The following is a 20,096-nucleotide window of genomic DNA, read 5'->3' as shown; positions in this document are numbered from 1 at the left end:
TCTAGGCTGTATCTTCACACCCCCCCCCCTTTAGGACACGTTTGGTTGAAGAGCTCCCAGTCCCCCCCCCCCCCCCCTGTAGAGGAGAAGTCCGGATTCTGTATTTTTGTGACATTGTCTCTTTATATTTCCTCCCAGGATCAGAAGACGCCATGTTGGATCGCGATGATGATGAGGAGAGTTTGTCGGACTCGGATTCTGACATTGATCCGTCTGAGCTGACTGATAAGGAGGTGATTCCCCCCATCCCCCCCATCTTTGTGTCGTCTTCTCCATCCCTGGCTGTGCTCTCCTCTGCAACACCCCAACATGTCCCACATTCACAGAAAATCTCTATGGCTCCTCCCTGACAGATTTCACTTCCTGTCCCATAACCGAAACAGGAAGTCCCTCATCTCTGGGAGTCACCAGAACCAGTGTCGACATTGGGAGATCTCCCCTCTTTTCCTGTTCTAGTGACAACCCAAAATTTGAGATTCTCTTTTACTCTTGATAATAACGGAAAATCATCTTAAAGAGGTTGTAAACCCATGAAACTTTTTTTTTTTTTTTGCAACCTGAAAGACAAACACATAATGAGCTAGTATGCATCGCATACTAGCTCATTATAAAATACTTACCTTAGAACGAGCCCCCGCCGTGCCGCCTGCTTACCTGTATGACGGGCGACATGTCCAGTCACCCGTTTTCTGGTATCGCGGCATCCGGTCATCTGATTGGCCAGAGCCGCGGTGACGTCACTGCATGGCACAGGGCTCTTAAGGAACGGCACCAGCGGCGGGTTCCTTCAGAGCGCATGCGCCTGTGACGTCACTGGCTGCATGTAAGGTAAATATCTCCTAAACGGTACATGTTTAGGAGATATTTACAGTACCTATAGGTAATCCTTATCATAGGATCACCTATAGGTAGAAGTTACAGAGGAGGGTTTACTTCCTCTTTAACGGGACACAGACAGCAATAAAAACCTAATGTGTGTTCTAATCCTTCTCTACTCTTTAGTTTTGGATAGACTAAAAAGATGAAGTACCGTTTTGTTTTAGTTTTTTTTTTTTCTTTTGGACCTGGACTAATTTGGAGGTAGGTGAGTGTAAACCAGGGGGTCTCAAACTGGTGGCCCTCCAGCTGTTGCGGAACTACAAGTCCCATCATGCCTCTGCCTATGGGAGTCATGCTTATAGCTGTCAGCCTTGCAATGCGTCGTGGGAATTGCAACAGCTGGAGGGCCACCAGTTTAAGACTCCTGGTGTGAACTAGGGATTCCCCGATCCGACTTTTTTGGACCCGATACCGATATCTACCTTAGATTGTAAGCTCCTTGAGGGCAGGGACTGATGTAAATGTGCAATGTATATGTAAAGCGCTGAGTAAATTGACAGCGCTATACAAGTACCTGAAATAAAATAAATAAATAAATATCTGGCGTTGTGAAATCGCCGATACCGGAACCGATCCGGAGCCACACACAAAGCAAGCGGCTGCAGTACAGAGCAAAGCCGCTGCTTCATGTGTGCGGCTCCTCCATTCACAGGCGGAGTGCATCTGATATCACTCCACCTGTGAGCCGGGACTATACAGGAAGTAGCGGCTCCCATCCCATACTACTACTACACCAAGTAAGGGATGGCTGAGCCGGGACTCAGCAAAAACCGGATCGGCCAGTAAATCGGTCAATGTTACCGATCCCCCGATCCAGCTATAATGGCCATATCAGTGCCGATATCCGATCCCAATATCGGATCGATGCATCCCTAGTGTTAACGGACACAGATCCATTTACATCAGCCTGCCCGTAGACCCACACGGGGCTTCTAATCAGATCTGCTTGAAAAATGGACAGGTGTACCTGAACAGAAAGGCTGACTGGCCCGGTAGGATAGGAGAGCCCGAGCCACCAGCGGTGGGAGGGGGGTTGTCCCCCTGCTGCTTTGTAAAAGCAATCCAGCAGCTAGTGTAAAAGCAATCCAGCAGCTAGTGTAAAAGCAATCCAGCAGCTAGTGTAAAAGCAATCCAGCAGCTAGTGTAAAAGCAATCCAGCAGCTAGTTAGCCGCTAGGATTGTTTTTACAAGAGAGCCGACCACCGGCTGCAAAAATTGGTACTGGGGTGATGCCTGCAGCTGCATATCATACCGGTATAACCATTGAAAGTCCAGCAGTGGATATAATCCTGTGTGTTCATGCACACACAGGTGTTAAAAGGCTGAACCCCCCCCCCCCCCCCCCAAAGGCATGCTCAGGAGAGCAGCTGATGAGCAGGAAAACATTTAGACGCATCTAGCATTTGAGCGTTCAAATAGAACTATAGGCAAAACTTTTTTTTTTTTTTTGGCTAGAGCAGAGGAAGATTATAACCCCGATCAGATTTTTTTTCTACCATCTTTGTCCCATTGCAGAGATTTCTCTTCCTGTTCCATAGCCAAATGGGAAGTGACTTGAAATCACTGCAAATTAGGGATATTCCTTTGGGATTCCCAGGTCACCAGAACTAGTGTCCCCATTGGAAGATTTACTTTTCTGGGGACAACCCAAAATTTGGGATTTTCTTTTACTTTCACTTTTAATATTAATGGTAAACAGGACAAATAGAGAGGGTGAATCTCCTTAAAGCGGATAAATAAATAAAAATACCCCCCCCCCCCCCCCCGGGACAGTCGGGGCTACTGCATTCCACAATGGATAGCCTCTGTACTGTCCCGGGTCACACTTGCCTTTTAGAAAAAATACTTGCCTTGAAAATTTCTTCTCCAGCGCTGCCATCTCAGGTGTGGGCAGCTGAAGCCAGGGCGTCCTCTTCTGCATCCTCTTCCGTGTCCTCTTCGGTCCCACAATGCACTGCACCGGCCCCGCCGTCACTTCCGATGCAGACGCGTCATCCCTGCACTGCTTCTGGGAATGGCTAGAAGCTGTTTAGCAGGGAATGACACGCCTGCACCGGAAGTGACGAGCGGGGCCGGTGCAGGCGCATTGATTCCTCGGAGCGATGACGTTCAGCTCCCAGGAATCAATGCAAAGAGGAAGTGACGCCGGGGGGTGCGGCCGCAGGAGGAGGAAGTGGAAGAAAGGCGAGTATATTTTCTTCGATATCAAGGTAAGTAAAAAAAAAAAAGTGACTATCCATTTGTTATTCAGGTGACACTCAGCAAGCGGATGGCCCAAAATTGATTTTGTCGATTTTGAGGCCGGAACTCCGCTTTAACAGGGGCACAGACGGCAATAAAAACACATGGGTTCTAGTCCCTCTGCACTCTTATCCAAAAAAATAAAGTTCTGCCTTTAGTTATACTTTAATGCATTCCAATGACCAGACTAAATTAATTTAGGCAATGGAATCCGGTAACGGTGAAACGTTTGATGCGCCTAAACACATGAGCTGTACACTGATTTTGACGCTTTATTCTAGCAGCACTTTTCCTGCCAGTTCTGGCTTTCAGGGAGGATAAATAGATGCCCCGTGTGCACAAGGCCTTAAAATTGTCTGTAGTTTTAGTCTGTCTATTATTATTATACAGAATTTATATAGCGCCAACAATTTGCGCAACGCTTTAACCACTTCCATACCGGGCAAATCCTTCATTCCTCTCCTACATGTAAAAATCATGTTTTTGCCAGAAAATTACTCAGAACCCCCAAACATATTTTATATATATATAATTTTTAGCACAAACCTTAGGGAATAAAATATCATTCATTCCTGTTTTTGGGGGGAAAAAACACTTTTTTTTTTTTTTGTATAATGTAAAAGATAATGTTACACAGAGTACATAGATACTAACATGTCATGCTTTAATATTGTACACGCTTGCCAGACTTCGGTACTTGAAAATCTCCATTTGCGACGCTTTAAAAAAAATTTGGGGTTACCAGTTAAGGCTACGTTCACATGTGGGCGTAGTGGATCGCAGGCAGAATCACTGCGATTCTGCCCGCGATCTGGAAATCATTGCAAATCGCGGGACGCCTGTGCGATGCCCGTGATTTGCAATGACACCCCAAACGCTGTGCGATGTTGCCGCGATTTCTGCCTGCCAGATTGCGGTAACATCGCGCAAACAGAATCGCGGGACGCATGACACACAAAAGAAGCTCTTGTACCTTTTTTGGGCGTCATGCGTCACGCGATTCTGTTTGCGCGATGTTACCGCAATTCAGCAGGAAGAAATCGCAGCAACATCGCCACAGCGTTTGGGGTGTCACTGCAAATCACAGGCAACCCACGATTTGAAATGATTTCCGGATTGCGGGCAGAATTACGGTGGTTCTGCCCGTGTCCGCTACGCCCACATGTGAACGTAGCCTTAGAGTTAGAGGAGGTTCTGAGCTAGAATTATTGCTCTCGCTCTTAGGTTCGTGGCAATACCTCACGTGTGGTTTGAGTGCTGTTTTACATATGCGGGCACGGCCTACGTATGCGTTCGCTTCTGCATGCATTCGTTTTTGTTTGTTTATTTTTTTACTTACCCTTTTTTTTTTCTTTTTGGATCACTTTTACTATCATTCTTTACTTAATCTGTAAGTCCCCAGATTTCTCCTTTAGGCAGGAAAGTCAGATAAAAAAAAAAAAAAAAGCGATCTTATGCTTTCCAGCTAAAAAGTGAAGGGGGGGGGGTTCTCCTGCTGAATGTAAAAACAATCAATTGGCTAAACAGCTGCTATGATTGTTTTCACATTGCAGGGAATCGCCAGCAGATAAAAAGGACATCTGAATAATGCCTGCAGCTGGACCCATTCAGATTTAACCACTTAAAGCGGAAAAAAAATTCCAAAAATGAAAAGTCAGCAGCTGCTAATACTTGTAATATATAGACACTTACCTGTCCTGGAATTTAGTGACATTGGGTGCTGCCGCTGCCATTGCCGGTAAAGGAACCCAGCAGTGAAGCCTTTGCGGCTTCACAGCTGGTTCCCTACTACGCATGCACGAAGCATGCTGCGCTCTTACTGGCCAGGTTGGCGAGGGATGGGGGGGGGGGGGGCGAAACTGGTGACGTACCTTGCTGCGGCGAGGTCCAATGGAAACTGGGACAGGGTAAGCTAAATGTGACACTGGAGGGGGAGAGGAATCGGATAAGCTGAGGTTCCACTTTAAAGTCCAGGGCATCCTATAATGTCCTATGGGTGGGAAGTGATTAAAATATAAAGGGAGACAGTACAGAGGGCTCTGCTCATAAGAACTTACAATCCTATAGGGTGGGGTGAGGGGTAGAACTGTCAGGATGAGCTGATGGAAGAATTAAAAGTTGAGTTACTAGGTGGAGGGGAGAGGGGGTAGGCTTTAGGGATTGTCTAAGGGTCTGTCCTGGAAAAGTACCTTCAAATGATAAAAATCTGGTAACATTCCACCTACATTGCTGCTATTTGGATGGTATATTGCAGCTGTGTAGCAGTTATATTCTAAATTTTTACAAATTCTTTGTGTTACAGCTACAAGAGGCCTTTGCTCAGGGAAAACTGAAGCCGGGATTAAATGCGGTGCTGGAAGGAAAACCGAAAGCTTCCAATGATGTGGTGAGGACTGAATTGTGGTGCTTCTCTCTTCTGTGTATTTTCTTGTGCCTCTTACCAGGAACATGGCTAAAATCTCTCACCAGCACACCTAGGAGCTTGTAGCAAAGCTGAAAGTTTTATTGCAAGACCCCTTTATGTGACTCTAGATCACATGTGTCAAACACAAGGCCCGGGGGGCCGAATTTGGCCCTCCAGGCCATTTCATGTGGCCCCTCGCACCTCTCCTAGATCTGCAGTGTAGCTCCAGCCCTCGTTTGGGCCTCCTCCGGACCCCGAAATTTCTGCTTCCCAGCTCCACCCCCAGCTTCTTCCCAGCAGCAACATAAGGTAAGGGGGTGCCCTTTGATGTAAGGGAGGGTAGGGGGGGACTCCTTGACATCTGATGTAGGGGGGTGGGACACTCTGGACATCTAGTATTACAGATACAACTGGCCCTATGAGGGCAATTGTAATGCTGATGCGGCACTCGATGAAGTTGAGTTTGACACTCCTGCTCTAGATAATGTTGTGTAATCTTGCAATTTTCTTTAGCTTTGCAACAAACTCCTGGGTGTGCTGGTGTCATAGTTTTTACATGTTCTATACCAGACTTACTCGACCTTTTCAACAGAGGAACCCTATAAAAATAACTTTCTAGTGTCAGGGAACCCCTGCTAAAAGTTACTGCATCTAAAACTCATGATATGTTAGTGTGATGGTCAGTTGGAAGAATTACCCCCTTACAGATCGCTAAAAAGATCAAAGATGTCAATGGGAACTTACCTGAGAGGTAGAAATTTCTCAGGGGGCCAACAACATGGGAGAAGTCAAAGGTCACCGGGCACAGCGTCTCCTCCTCACACCTGATTTAAACCTGCAATCGCTGTACAACCATGTCACAATCACTCTGATCACTTTTCAGAGGAGTAGCAGTGCCTGCTGCACTTGCGAGTGAGCCTTTAGTTCGATTCTGCAGCAGCACCCTTAGGCTTGTTTAGACGTAAACGTGGGGGGGGGGGGTGTAAAATCCTGTGGTTGGGTCTGTTTTTCCCCCCCCAATCCCTACACCATTTATCTGCTGAGGCAGCAGTCAAAGTTATACACATGCTGCAGCAGGAATTGAACTCCGTGTTGCTTTTGGTGGCTGCTACCACCTGCCAGTAGTGATCCATTCAAGTAAATGGGGCCACTCTGTAATTGCCCCGCAACTGCGTGCTTCTGCAGGGTCCAAGGGGTTGAAGCAGGTAGTGAGAAAGCAACACAACGCTGCCTGCTTTAACCCCTTGTTTGCTGTACTGCACAAGGTTGCAGCGTACTTGCAGAGTGGCTTTATTCACCTGAGTGGGTCATGCTTGACAGGTGCTTCACCCACCAACTATGACAGGACATATAACTCCTGCTGTGACATGTGTACAACCCTGGCCACTGCAGTTAAAGGGGGTGCGGTTGGGGCGGGGGTGACACACATCCTAACTATATGGTTTTACCGCCCCTTCCCCAAACTACAAATGTAAACGGGGGTTTGGGGGCAAGAGTTTTGCATTAAGAAGGGAAGCTGATCACACTCTCTTCCTTTTATAACTTTTTAATATTCTGTGTTCCTCCTCAGAATGGACTAAGACAATGCCTTCAGGATCTCAAGAAAGATCTGGAGTGGTTGGAGCGTCTGGACGTAACAACAGCTCCTGTACCCGACAAGACGGCACAGAACGGGGTGGAGGCGGCTCAGAGCTCCGAAGTCAATGCAGAGGATGATTTCCAGAGAGAAATGAGCTTGTGAGTGATTTACTGCCTGAACTTCTAAAGATAAAGTGTGTTTTATGCAGCTCACTGCAGCTGGTTTATAAACTAACTATAAAGCTTTCCCATGCACATTTAGTAAACGGGGATATCACAGTACTCCCTGGGCAGTGTTTGTCACAATGGTGTGCCAAAAGCACCAACCAGATTTTGTCTTTCCATCAATTTAGAACCATTTGGATACTCTAATTTGATTAGTGATTGGGTGCCGGAGGTTCACAAACTGGGCACATTGCTCTTTGCTTTGCAAAATTGAAGCTGCAAACTGCTGTTTTTTCAAATGTGGTGAACTCGTGGACAGCCAAGCAAAAGAGTATACAGGGTCACTGTGACATATCCTTCACCCATCTGATCTGGCTCTGCCACTGATGTGTTTTGCCCTCAATATGGTCTTGGCACCCATGTCAGGGTTGGAGCCATATTGGATGGGTGAAGGATGTCTCCGTGACCTTGCTTGTTGTTTTGCTTGCCAATGTCAAAGTTCATCCCGACTTTGCATGGACTGCAGGGAGGTGGCAGATCCTGGGAAGCCCAGACAGTAGGAGGTCACTGCATGGAGTCTGCCTAGATCAGTGATGGCGAACCTTTTTGTGCCCGAGTGCCCAAACTGTGACACACAACCAACTTATTTTTTTCAAAGTGTTAACATGGCAATTATTAGCCACAGATAATGGCCGCAAGGGCCTCTCACCAATACCAGCGACACAGCAACCCTTCCTCCAAACCGATGTCCTTTTCTTTTTCTTTCTTTTTCTTTCTTTCTTTCTTTCTTTCTTTTTCTTTCTTTCTTTCTTTTTCTTTCTTTCTTTCTTTCTTTCTTTTTCTTTCTTTCTTTCTTTCTTTCTCTTTCTTTCTTTCTCTTTCTTTCTTTCTTTTTCTTTCTTTCTTTCTTTCTTTTTCTTTCTTTCTTTCTTTTTCTTTCTTTCTTTCTTTTTCTTTCTTTCTTTCTTTTTCTTTCTTTTTCTTTCTTTCTTTCTTTCTTTTTCTTTCTTTCTTTTTCTTTCTTTTTCTTTTTTTCTTTCTTTTTCTTTCTTTCTTTTTCTTTCTTTTTCTTTTTTTCTTTCTTTTTCTTTCTTTCTCTTTCTTTCTTTTTCTTTCTTTCTTTTTCTTTCTTTCTCTTTCTCTCTCCTAAATGTCCCATGGTGCACTTGTCAACCTCCTAATTGGTGCTTGGCTGCAGCCAATGGGGGAGGCAGGAGAAATCAGAGCGGGCGACGATCTCTACAAGCACCTCTTTCCCTGTCCAGCGCTGCTTGACAGAAGGGGGGTGAGCAGGGAAATAGACTGACAGTCCATGCTCGCTTCCCCCCCCTTGTCACAACGCCGCTGCCATGTGGGGGGGGTGGATTAGAGAGCCCAGGCATCAGTGGCAGCTTTCCAGTATAGCGGTCATGCCCATGCATGCCATAGGTTCGCCATCACTGGCCTAGACTGATGCCATTTGTTAATATTTGTTTGCTCTTTGCTTTATTGAAAGAACCTTTGCTTTAGAGCTCCACCAGTAAACATCACTTTGTTCATCTAGTTTTGTGAAGGTCTGCGTTAGAGCCCATGCAGTTAAATTCCGGCAGACGACACGCTTTTCAATTTCAAATACTTTATTCTTTCCCCAGTTACCGGCAAGCGCAGTCGGCTGTGATCTTCGCTCTGCCACGTCTGCAGCAGTTGAAAGTTTTCACAAAGCGCCCGGATGATTACTTTGCTGAGATGGCAAAGACGGACCAGCACATGCAGAAGGTAGGCTGTCTGTATTTAATATTTAAACTTTATTTAGCTTTCCATATATAGAAAAAAAATACAATTCACATAGTAGAATATACACAGAAGAGAAAAATCACTCCCCTGTCCCTCCACCTCGGGGGAGAGAGAAGGGGGGGGGAGAGGGAGGCTCAGCACAGGGCCAATCAGCACTATCCAAAGGGTCAGGAGTCATGCAGCCTCATGGAACAGTCAAAGGAGAATGTAAACTCCTCCTACAACCTTTAACCAAACACTGATAGAAGTCACAAGACTGCTATATACTGCTGATGAGAAAAGGTATTTAGCAGTTTATATTTACTAAAATAGTTGCATTTCCATGTTCTGTGTACTGTGGGAGAGCAGATATAGTGAATGCAGCCTCCTGGGGAGAGCAGATGTAGGGGCTGCAGGCTCATGGGTTTAGTAACACCTGAACTCTATCTCCGGCTCTGATAGAAAGATCAGTGGTGGGGATTGTGTGAGAATGGTGGATCAGAGGATAACCTTTAGAGAATCTTTTACTTTGCCCAAATTCCCTTTGCAATGTTGTATATTGGAAAATGCCATTAAGGTGCCAAAGATATGACTGCTGATTGTAGAACTGTCTGGCAGACAGCACTGCTTGTCCTCTGAATGCTGAACTTTGCACTTAAAAGGAATTACAAACTACTCTGTCTGACATTTGACTGTTTCTGGTTGGTTTGTGTATTTTTAGATTCGACATAAACTTCAGGCCAAGCAGCAGGCGATGGAGAAATCCGAAAAAGCCAAACAGCTGCGAGCCCTGCGGAAGTACGGCAAGAAGGTCAGTGACCGACATGTGACTTGTTACATACTGGGCTGGTTTTGGATTTATTTTATTTCTCATTTGCCGGAGTATTGGATCCAAACGGCTCTTTCTCTGATCTACAGGTACAAGTTGAAGTTATACAGAAGAGACAGAAGGAGAAATCTAATATGATGAATCAAATTAAAAAATACCAGAAAGGTAATTATTACCCAAGGAAAGGATATTTTAGATATGGTTATATAGACTTTCTCTGTAGGTCACCCAGAAAGAGTTCATTGCCAATGGTACATACGACAAAAAGATTAGATAGATATATATATATATATATATATATATATATATATATATATATATATATATATATATATATATATATATATATATATATATATATATATATATAATTTTTTTATTATGTGCTGCGCAATATGATAAATAATGTGTGATATATAGCATCTATGTATCAAGTGCCAAAATAATTCTACAATACACACCACATCTATATATCAAGTGCCAAAAATCTTCTAAAAATCCATAAACTGAATATTAAATATTTTTTGTTCACTATAAGTGTATCAAGTATACAGAATATATTTATAAACCTATATATGCATAAATAAGATTCACAATGGTGTTTGAGGAAAAAAATATATACAAATATAAATAAAAAATATTGTCGTGTTTCCAAGATGAAAAAAATTATCCCTTTCACCAGTGCTGCTAAATTAAAAAGAAAATTTGCTATCTGTGAACTGTAACTCGTAAAACGTGTTTCCAAAAGTGTCACCTCCACCCTTGTGACACCCCCCCCTCCCCGAAGTGGGTTCTCACCTTAAGAAGTGGGACCTTGCAATTAAAGCGGAGTTCCACCCAAAAGTGGAACTTCCACTCATTGACCCCCCCCCCCTCCGATGCCACATTTGGCACCTTTCAGAGGGGAGCGGGAAGTGGGCACCTGTTTTTGACAGTTACCCTTCCCCGCTTCCGGGAGACGGCAGCCCCCTCCTCCTTCCCCCGCCCCCGAGCCAATCTGAATGCCCAGTGTGCTTTGCGCATACGCAGCAGGGACCCGCCCTTGCTTCACTGCCGGTTTTCCTATTTTGGGAATGGCGGCGGCAGCACCCGACCGCTGATAGAAACATCGGCTGCGGTGCCGACAACGCTGGACTCCAGGACAGGTAAGAGTCCTAATGTTAAAAGTCAGCAGCTACAGTATGTTTACAGTGTGTAGCTGCTGACTTTAAATTTTTGGAGGGGGGGGGGGTGGAACTCCGCTTTAAGCTTGGTCAAATATCGCATTAACAGATCCCTGTAGATAAAAGGATCGTCTCCTCTAGTGTGCTGCGCCTTAGCTTAATTAGATGGGCTCAGCAGTTCACATAAATGGGAGGAAAATATATAGATCATCCATAGTGCAAATACTGTTTTTTGCTTAAAAAAAAAAAAATTTTTTTTTATTAAAATATAAATAAATCACTCGCATTTGTAAGGTTCATAGAGCGCAGCAAACTGAACAAGTGGGATGAAATTAGATCTTTGCAATGACACAAGAAGCCCGGTAATCCGCTCACTGTTAGGCTTTAGCATTCCTCTCACCACCGACGTGAACTTGGCCCCTCCCATTGCCTTGTCTATATAGAATAGTAGCTCACAGGAACATTCATTTCATCGAAAAGATTAGATGTCACAGGGGGTGTGGTCAAACGTTCATGGTGTAGGTCTAGGATGTGAGACGCAGAGCATCACTGCTGATCCTGCTAAGAATCATGCTGCCACCGCCGCAATCGGCTTTCTAGCCCACACACGTTCTCTCACCTGCAGACAGGAGCCTTTCTGCCACATAACAGAGATATGATGGAAAGGAAACTGGAATATCCTCCAGCTGTGGGTGGAGTGGTACAAGGTGGTGTTGCACACGAAAACACAAACATTAGGCCTGAAATCTACTTTGTAACTGCCAGCAGATTTGAATAGGGCCAGACCCCTATATCTGTAGTGTAGTACGACCCCTTCAAGTCTGTGTGGAGTTACTTTGGTGTTGCAGCCAGTGCCAAAGCATAAACCAGATTTCCACTCAAAAGTGGAACTTCCTCTCATTTGCTTCCTCTCCCCCTCCGGTGCCGCATTTGGCACCTTTCAGGGGGGAGGGGGGGGGGGACGGGTACTTGTTTTTGACAGGTACCCTTCCCCCTTCTCCTTCCTCCCGCCGCCGAGCCAATCTGAATGCGCAGCGTGCTTCGCGCATGCGCAGTAGGGACCCGCCCGTGAAGCTGCAAGGCTTCACTGCTGGGTTCCTTTACCGGCAATGGCGGCGGCAGCACCCGACAGCCGATGGAAACATCAGCTGCGGTACAGACATCGCTGGACTCCAGGACAGGTAAGTGTCCTAATATTAAAAGTCAGCTGCTACAGTATGTGTACAGTGTGTGTAGCTGCTGAATTTTAATTTTTGGAGGTGGGGGGGGGGGGGGGGGGGGACTCCGCTTTTAACATGTTACTAAACCCAAGAGCTTGCATTCACTGTATTTGCTCTCCCACAGTACACAGAACATGGAAATGCAATAGTTTTAGTAAATATAAACTGCTAAATACCTTTTCTCATCAGCAGTTAGAGCAGTCTTATAAAATTCTATCAGTGTCTGGTTAAAGCTTGTAGGAGGAGTTTTCATTCTCCCCTGATTGTCCTTTGAGGCTGCATAACCCCTGAGCCTCTGTCTGGACAGTGCTGATTGGCCCTGTGCTGATCACATGCACTCTCCCCAGAAAAAAAAAATCCTTTAGCAATACACAACAAACTGAGCATGTGCAGCATGCCCCCAAGGCTCTTTTCTATCAGCAGACTGATTGGGGACAGTGGAAGAAGGGGAGGATCAGTGAAGACCGGATCACACAGCTTTTTTTACACAATGCAGGGGATTAACCCCTTAGGTTCCACAGTGAGTATAACCAGCATGCTTCACTGCATATGCACACTGATTTTATTGTTGAGGGTTTAGTAACAATTTTGAAGCGGTAGTAAAGCTTGATTAAAAAAAAAATAATAAAATTTCACCCTGCAAGGAAATGTCATAATGTGCTAGTATGCATCGCATACTAGCACATCATGACATTTCCTTGCAGGGTGACATTTGTTTTTTTTTTTTAATAGTAGTAAAGCTTGATTACAAAAAAGAAAAAAATTTCCTTGCAGGGTGAAATTTTTATTTTTGTAGTAGTAAAGCTTCATTAAAAAAAAAATTCACTCTGCAAGGAAAACTAGCACATCATGACATTTCCTTGCAGGTTGAAATTTTTATTATTTTTTTTAATAGTAGTAAAGCTTGATTAAAAAAAATAATAAAATTTACCCTGCAAGGAAATGTCATGATGTGCTACTATGCATCGCATACTAGCACATTATGAAAGATTTGCCTTAAAATGAAGCCCTCCAGTGGCTCACAGACGAGGCTTCCATATTCCCCTGGTCTCCCCTTCCCGGGTTTGTGGGCTGCAGCCGTCTTGACTAGCCGAGCCGCGATGACGTCACTCCTGCGCACAGGAGTCACGGTTTACATCACTGACCTCTTGAAGGAACGGCATGGTATGACGTTTTTTCAGGGCGCGTGCCCTTTAAAATATCTCGGAAATGGTGCAAGTTTAGGAGAAATTTATTTTACCTACAAGTAAGAGTTTATTAAAAGTTTACCTATAGGTAATGGTAGCAGAAAAGACTTTACTGCCACTTGAATCCCTGAGGGTTTAAACACCAAAGCAGCCATTGTTTTGTGGTTCTAGGTAGGATTAGGTTGGGAAGCTGGCAAGGTTAGGCCAAGTTTTTTTTTTTTTTTTTCTTTTTAAGTGAATTTGTTTTTCTTTAATGGTGTTATAACCTAATATCTGCTCTGTTTCTTTAGGCCTTTCTGATAAGCTGGATTTTCTAGAAGGAGATCAGCCTCAAAAGAAAACTCCCGGTGCACCAGGAAAGGGTAAAAAAGGGTAAGAGCACGCTGACATCACATTTACTGGTCACTACAAATGAATGGGTTTACAGCTATGGTGATATCAATACAGCTGAAATACACAAAGGGGAGGGGCTAACCTTTATGGGCAGTTGAATTTGAACAGTCCAATACTGTATTTGTCATTTTTGTTCAGCCAGCGTACGAACAGCTGACTGTTTCCTAACCTAACATTTCCCAGTGTTGGTAAATTGGCAGCACAGCGGCTTAGTCATTGTCACGTGTCCTGCAGCTCTGGAATCCTCCATTCTAATCCTGGACAATATCTGCACTGACTTTGCATGTTTTCCCTGTGTTTTGCATGGGTTTCCCCTGGTTTTCTACAAGTGTATATGTGTGAGATTGGGACCTTAGATTGTAAGCTCCTTCAGGACAGAAACCAATGTGCCTACACAGTATGTAAACCTCTGTCCAACACAACTAATTTTCCAAGAAGCAGAGAATCTACTTGCTGGGTTATAAGAACCGTTTTTGGTTTTGTTTTCCTTGAGGAGCCATTTAACCCCCTTCCCTTCGTACTGAGAGCATGCCGCACAGCACACTCCCAGCACAGGGACTGGGGTCTCACACTATCAGGACTGTCGGTTCCGGGGCACCTGATGGCTGTGATAGCCTCTGATTGGCTATAGTCACTGTAAGGCTGCCCCCGTGTTTCTTTTCTGAATAAGGTCCCTTTCACACTTGTATGACCTGAGAGTCTAATGCGACTTTGACGCCACTTGAAGCAATGCTGTGCAATATTGAGGTCTATGGACCTCAAGTCACATCGAAGTCGGACCAAAGTAGTGCAGGGACTACTTTTGAAGTCGCACAGATTTGAACGGTACTCATTGGAAATCATGGGGTACGACTTGTCATGTGACTTTGCAGTCCCAAGTCACACAAGTGTGAAAGTGGCCTACAATGGCAAGTTAGCCCCGGTTCACATTAGTGAGATCACAGAGATTGCATGTCATTCGGAGCGCACTGCTCCTAAATTACATGCGATCTCATGTGCGGTGTGGCTGAATTTGCACCGCATCCGCACTAAACTCGCACAGGACCCTTTTTTTGGTCCACAGCAGAATCGGATCGCGTGGTGGTTCACACTAGTGCGATCCGATTCTGTGCGAACTTGCAGATCGCACTGCGATATGTGATCGCAACTGGGGGTGTCGTTGACTTTTAATTGACACCCCCTGCTTTTTGCATATGGCAGTGTGAACAGCCAGGGGTGCGGATGCGATGTGGGATCACGCTGCATATTCGCAGCGTTCCCGCATCGCACAAATGTGAACCGGCACTGACATTGTATATTCCTTTCCCTGCAGGAGAAATGTAAACAAACCAGTGTGTGAAAAAATAAAATAAAAATATAGAATAAAAAAATAAATTTAAAGAAATTAAGACAATAGGATCAAGATTTGCCAGTGTTACTGTTTGGGTTCAAAGGTCACGGTCTGCATATTTTGGGTAGAATAAAAAGAATAGTTTTTAAATTTGTGTTAGGGCTCTTTCACACGGGCGGTCCGATCAGATCCGCCTGTCAGTTTTTTAGGCGGATCTGATCGGATCCTCCATGCAGCTCTATGGGGCAGCGGATGTCAGCGGAGACACCTCCACTGACACCCGCTGCCATCCGTATCCGATCCTGTGCTGAAATCTGGACGGATGGAAACCCTATTTTTCCATCCGTTCAGTAATCGGAGCGGAGCGCATTTGATGAGCGGACAGGCGGTCCGCTCTCTTCCGATTCCCCATAGAGGGCAGCGGGGGCTGAGACACCTCCCTCTCTGCTCTGCAAGCGGAGACGGAGCTGTCACCCGCCCGGCTGTCACCCGATCCCCGCTGAGCAACACGGATCCGCCTACGGAGGCGGACCGTGTGAAAGAGCCCTTAGTGTGTTTTTAGGCAGGATAAAAAAAAAATGCTAAATGCGCCTACCATTTGTTTCTGGGCTGTACTACGGGTACAAACTGCAACTAACATACACATATGTGGTATCACTGCGATCGTCCGGAGCAGGAGAATTTATTTAGGGTTTTTGTTTGGTGGTAAATTATGATAATCGCAAGAAATGTACAGCTGCATTTAAAAAAAAACATTTTTTTTTGTATTTTACTATTTTGGGCTATTTTCCTTTTGATAATAAAAAAAAAAAAAAAAAAAAAAGAGCTATCCATTACCATTAAGCGCCAGTTCACATATGTAGCGATGACAGACATCGCATGTGATGCTCTACAAATTACATGCAATGTCTGTGCGATGCAAATTCAGCCATACAGATTGTATGGCTGAATTTGCATCGGATTCGGACACCACTCACACAGGACCCTTTTTTGGGTCCGCACCAGAATCGGATCGCATGGGTGTTCACACCTATGTGATCCAATTCATGTCTGAACTGACAGTTCGCACTGCTATATGCAAACTGATCTGGGGGATGTTGTTAACTTTGCATTGACACCCCCAGAGATTTGCATATGGCAGTGTGCACTACATGCGTGGTGAATGCGATGGGTTCCTGCATCGCATATGTGTGAACCGGGACTTTCTATCAAATTAATCCCAATTTGTCAGGAAAAAAACAAGTTCTATTCTACCTAGATGCACAAAGTAGCTATGATTATATGTGCAGTTTTAGGCCCCTTTCACACTTGTGCAACTTGTCCTGCTATTTGGGACTGCAAAATCGCAAGGCAAGTCGTTCTCCATTATTTCCAATGAGTACCATTCATTCACACTGACTTCAAAGTAGTCCCTCTACTACTTTGGCACGATTTTGATGTGTTTTGAGGTCCAAAGACATTCAACCCAGTCAAACTTGCATTAAAAGCGCTGCAACAAAGTTGCAGTAAAATTGTGCGACAAGTGTGAAAGGGGCCTTACTAACACATGTCAAAGTTGCAAAATTGTGCTCGGGCATTTAGATTTGTTTTTACCCTTAGGTGTGAAGGGGTTAAGATTGTGTTGGCGTTCATGTTGGCATTTATGTTGTATCTTTTTTTTTTTTTTCTTCTTGCAAATTCTTTGTTTCCAGACAGAGGGTCATATACATCCTTACATTGTATTTTTATATTCTTTTTAAGACCTAGTGCCAAGAGAAAGTACAAAGACCAGAAGTTTGGCTTTGGAGGAAGGAAAAAAGGCTCGAAAATGAATACAAAGGAGAGTTTTAATGACGTGTCACGCTTTAAAGCGAATGTCGCACACGGGAAAGGTCCTCACAGGCCTGGGAAGAAGGGCGGGAAGAATGCCAATGTGAGTATAATGTGCAGCAGAAATGGGTGAGAGTTCTGAGTATTTCCCAAAACTAATCTTCTCTTCTTTCTTCAGAAACGGCCGGGTAAGAAGGTGAGACAGAAGATGAAGAGTAAAGGGAGATAAGAATGGATAAGCTACCAGTTGGCACCTAATCGCCATTCTCCTCCTCCAACCGCCAGCTGGAACACCCCACCCAATATCACCTCTCCGGGTATTTGGGCATCACATTGGAGATGGATTCACTCTATTGTCACTATTCTCAGTGATGACAAAGGACATAAATGACTATAAGAGATCTCCTCAGGAGACTATGCTAGTCACCGTTGTTTTTATATACAGAGCTATTTGTCATTGGTTCTATTAAATATTAATCTAGAAGTAGAATGCATCTGTGCTTAAGTGCTTTTCCTTTGGAAAAAAGAGTGTATGTATGTATGTATGTATATATAATATTAGGGATCGATCGATTATTGGCAAAGCCGATATATCGGGGGCCGACATGCACTTTTCCCGGTATATCAGAATCGGCCTCGGCGGTTACCGATATTTCGGAAAGTGCTTATACCGGAGTGATGCCTGCAGCTAGAGGCATCACCCCGGTACCGGCGTCCATAGCCGTCGGTCAGCTGTCTTGTAATGACAACTGATGCGACTGAGAAGTTACTCGGCTGTCATTACAAGGTGCAGGAGGGGACGTCGCCCCCCCCCCCCCCCCCCTCGCGGCTTGCCTGGATCTCCCTACCCAAGGAGAGACCGAGAGACCCGGGCAGCCAGCCTGCACGGCTGCCGAAGACACGATCAAAGCCGCACATTCGGCTCTGATCGGGTCTCCATGCAAAAACCCGGAAGTGATGTCAAGAAAAAAAAATATATATATTTTTTTTAAATGTACAAAAATATCGGCGCATATCAGCCGATACTGATATGCATTGGCCAAAATATCGGTATTGGCAACGAAAAACCGATATTGGTTGATCACTAATATATATTATAATTCTGGCCTCTTGTACTAGACTTTGGGCTGCCCATACATTATACAATTTTCTTGTACAGTTTTCCTTTAGATTTACCAAAACCATATAATAGGAGGTCAAACCTAAACACTTTCAATTTGGATGCAGTCAAGCAGGCCCTTGTACTACTTGGTTGAAGGTAAATCTAAAGGAAATTGAATAGGAAAATTGTATAATGTTAATAATTGAAAGAGGACCAGGAAAAACTTTGTCAGTTTTTTGATGGGGCAATTAGGTCCCCCCTTCAAAACTGTAGTGTTGTCACAGCAGCCCATTTTATTTTGAATAGGCTGGCAATGCACCACGGCGCAACAAAAATCTGAAATGATGCAAGTTATTAGCAAATCGGGTCTGTTCATACTTGCTGTACTTGTGTGTTGGAAAGCCATTTAGAGTGAATGGCATGTGGTGCATTAGTGCATGGGTGTGAAAGCTTAAAGTGGTGGTAAACCCATTTTAATAACTTTTACCTATAGGTAATCCTATATTAAGGCTTGCCTATAGGTGCTGTTAATATCTCCTAAACTTGCACCGTTTAGGAGATATTTACAGTGTATGCAGCCAATGACGTCATCGGCGCATGCGCTCTGAAGAAACAGCCACCCATGCCGTTTCTTCAGTGCCGTGACTGGTGGCTCCCGCGCGCATGCAGGGACTGACGTCACGAGGCTCTGGTCAGTAATACTGCCGGAGTCCGCAGACCCGGAAGAAGACGGGTGAACATGGATGCGGGCTGCAGCGTGGACTTTGTTGGAGGTAAGTGTCACATAATGTGCTTGTATGCGATGCACACTAGCAAATTATGCATTTAATTTGCAGGGAAGAAAAAAAGAAAATAATTTTGAGGAGTTTACTTCCTCTTTAATAGCTAAACAGAAATGTCCCCTTGTGCTTGCTGCATATTTATTGAAATAATTATTTTTAAGGTTCGCTCCAAGATTTTGTGCTTGCCTAATATGTGAAGTATTACAGAGATGTCCTTTTTGGTCTAGGATAGAAACCAGAAAACGGATGAAGAAACAAATATAATACCTTTCTAGCTATTTACTATTGCTAGCACCGTAAGGATTACAAATAGCCCATAATGATTGAGAGAGTTTAGTTCCACTTTATCTTGCAGAAATTAGCAGCACCTTGGCAGGCCTGCGGTCACTTTGTCAAATTGATCGGTTCATTGTAACATCCATTAAGCAGAAGGATTCTGTTTTTTTTTTTAACGGACTGTTCATATGTTTCACCTTATTAGATAAAAGTCGCAGAGTGTTTAATTTTAGTTGTTTATTTTAGGTGTTTGAGACATTTTTACATCACTTTAATATTCACATTCCCAAAAATTATTATATAGAATTCCAAGATCCCCATCCTATCAGGTTGTACCCCCCCCCGTATGCTGGGAATTGTATTTTCCCAACATATGACAGTTCTCACCTGCGGCGTGCCTTGAATATATTTTGGGAAACTGTTGATGGGGCCCGTTCACACTAGAATGCAGTGCGGGAGAGTCGTGTTCCCCTGCGGCTTCCCGCAATGCGCTTGCGATCTGCTGCAGAGATCAGTTCAAAGTTAACAACACTGAAAACGCAGGTTGCAAACGCAGTGTTTGTTTTTTATCTTGCCTGCACCGGATCACATAGTACAAAAGTACCATGCGTTGCAGTTTCAGTGCGTTGTAAAAAGTAGTGCATGCACTACTTTTGGTGCGGTGCAATTTCAGCACATTCAAAATGCATAGGGCTGAATTCGCACTGCACAGAACTGCATGCGCGATTGACATGCAGTTCCTGCAACAGCGTTTCTGTGCGATTGACATGCAGTTCCTGTGTGATATACATGCAGTTTCTACAACAGCATTCCTGTGCGATTCACATGCAGTACCTAGTGTGAATGGGTCCTAAATCATTGGGTTTACTTCCACTTTTAGCCCTTGTACACACTTCTATGACTTTGAGCCCTCGTTCACATTGACTGCGGCTTTGAAATCGCATAATTGCAAAGTCACCTGTCAGTGCAACTTTGGGTGTGACTTG

The 20,096-nt window shown here is 44.4% G+C and overlaps 1 protein-coding gene across 1 annotated transcript; it reads left to right on the top strand.

Annotated features, from left to right (window-relative positions):
* The first annotated feature begins 109 nt into the window (after positions 1-109).
* EBNA1BP2 (EBNA1 binding protein 2) lies at positions 110-17,421 on the top strand. The gene is made up of 9 exons (XM_082266685.1): positions 110-233; positions 5,423-5,506; positions 7,095-7,261; positions 8,899-9,022; positions 9,741-9,830; positions 9,938-10,013; positions 13,709-13,790; positions 16,882-17,053; positions 17,129-17,421. Exons 1-9 carry the CDS (start codon positions 153-155, stop codon positions 17,177-17,179), a joined length of 927 nt encoding a protein of 308 aa, XP_082122811.1. The 5' UTR covers positions 110-152; the 3' UTR covers positions 17,180-17,421.
* Positions 17,422-20,096: the final 2,675 nt, after the last annotated feature.

This window comes from Pelophylax lessonae (genome assembly GCF_965119305.1).
Source record: "Pelophylax lessonae genome assembly, chromosome: 8".
NCBI classification, from domain to species: Eukaryota; Metazoa; Chordata; class Amphibia; order Anura; family Ranidae; genus Pelophylax; species Pelophylax lessonae.
Note: the sequence above shows the minus strand (reverse complement) of the source record. Positions and strands in the feature narration are given on the sequence as shown.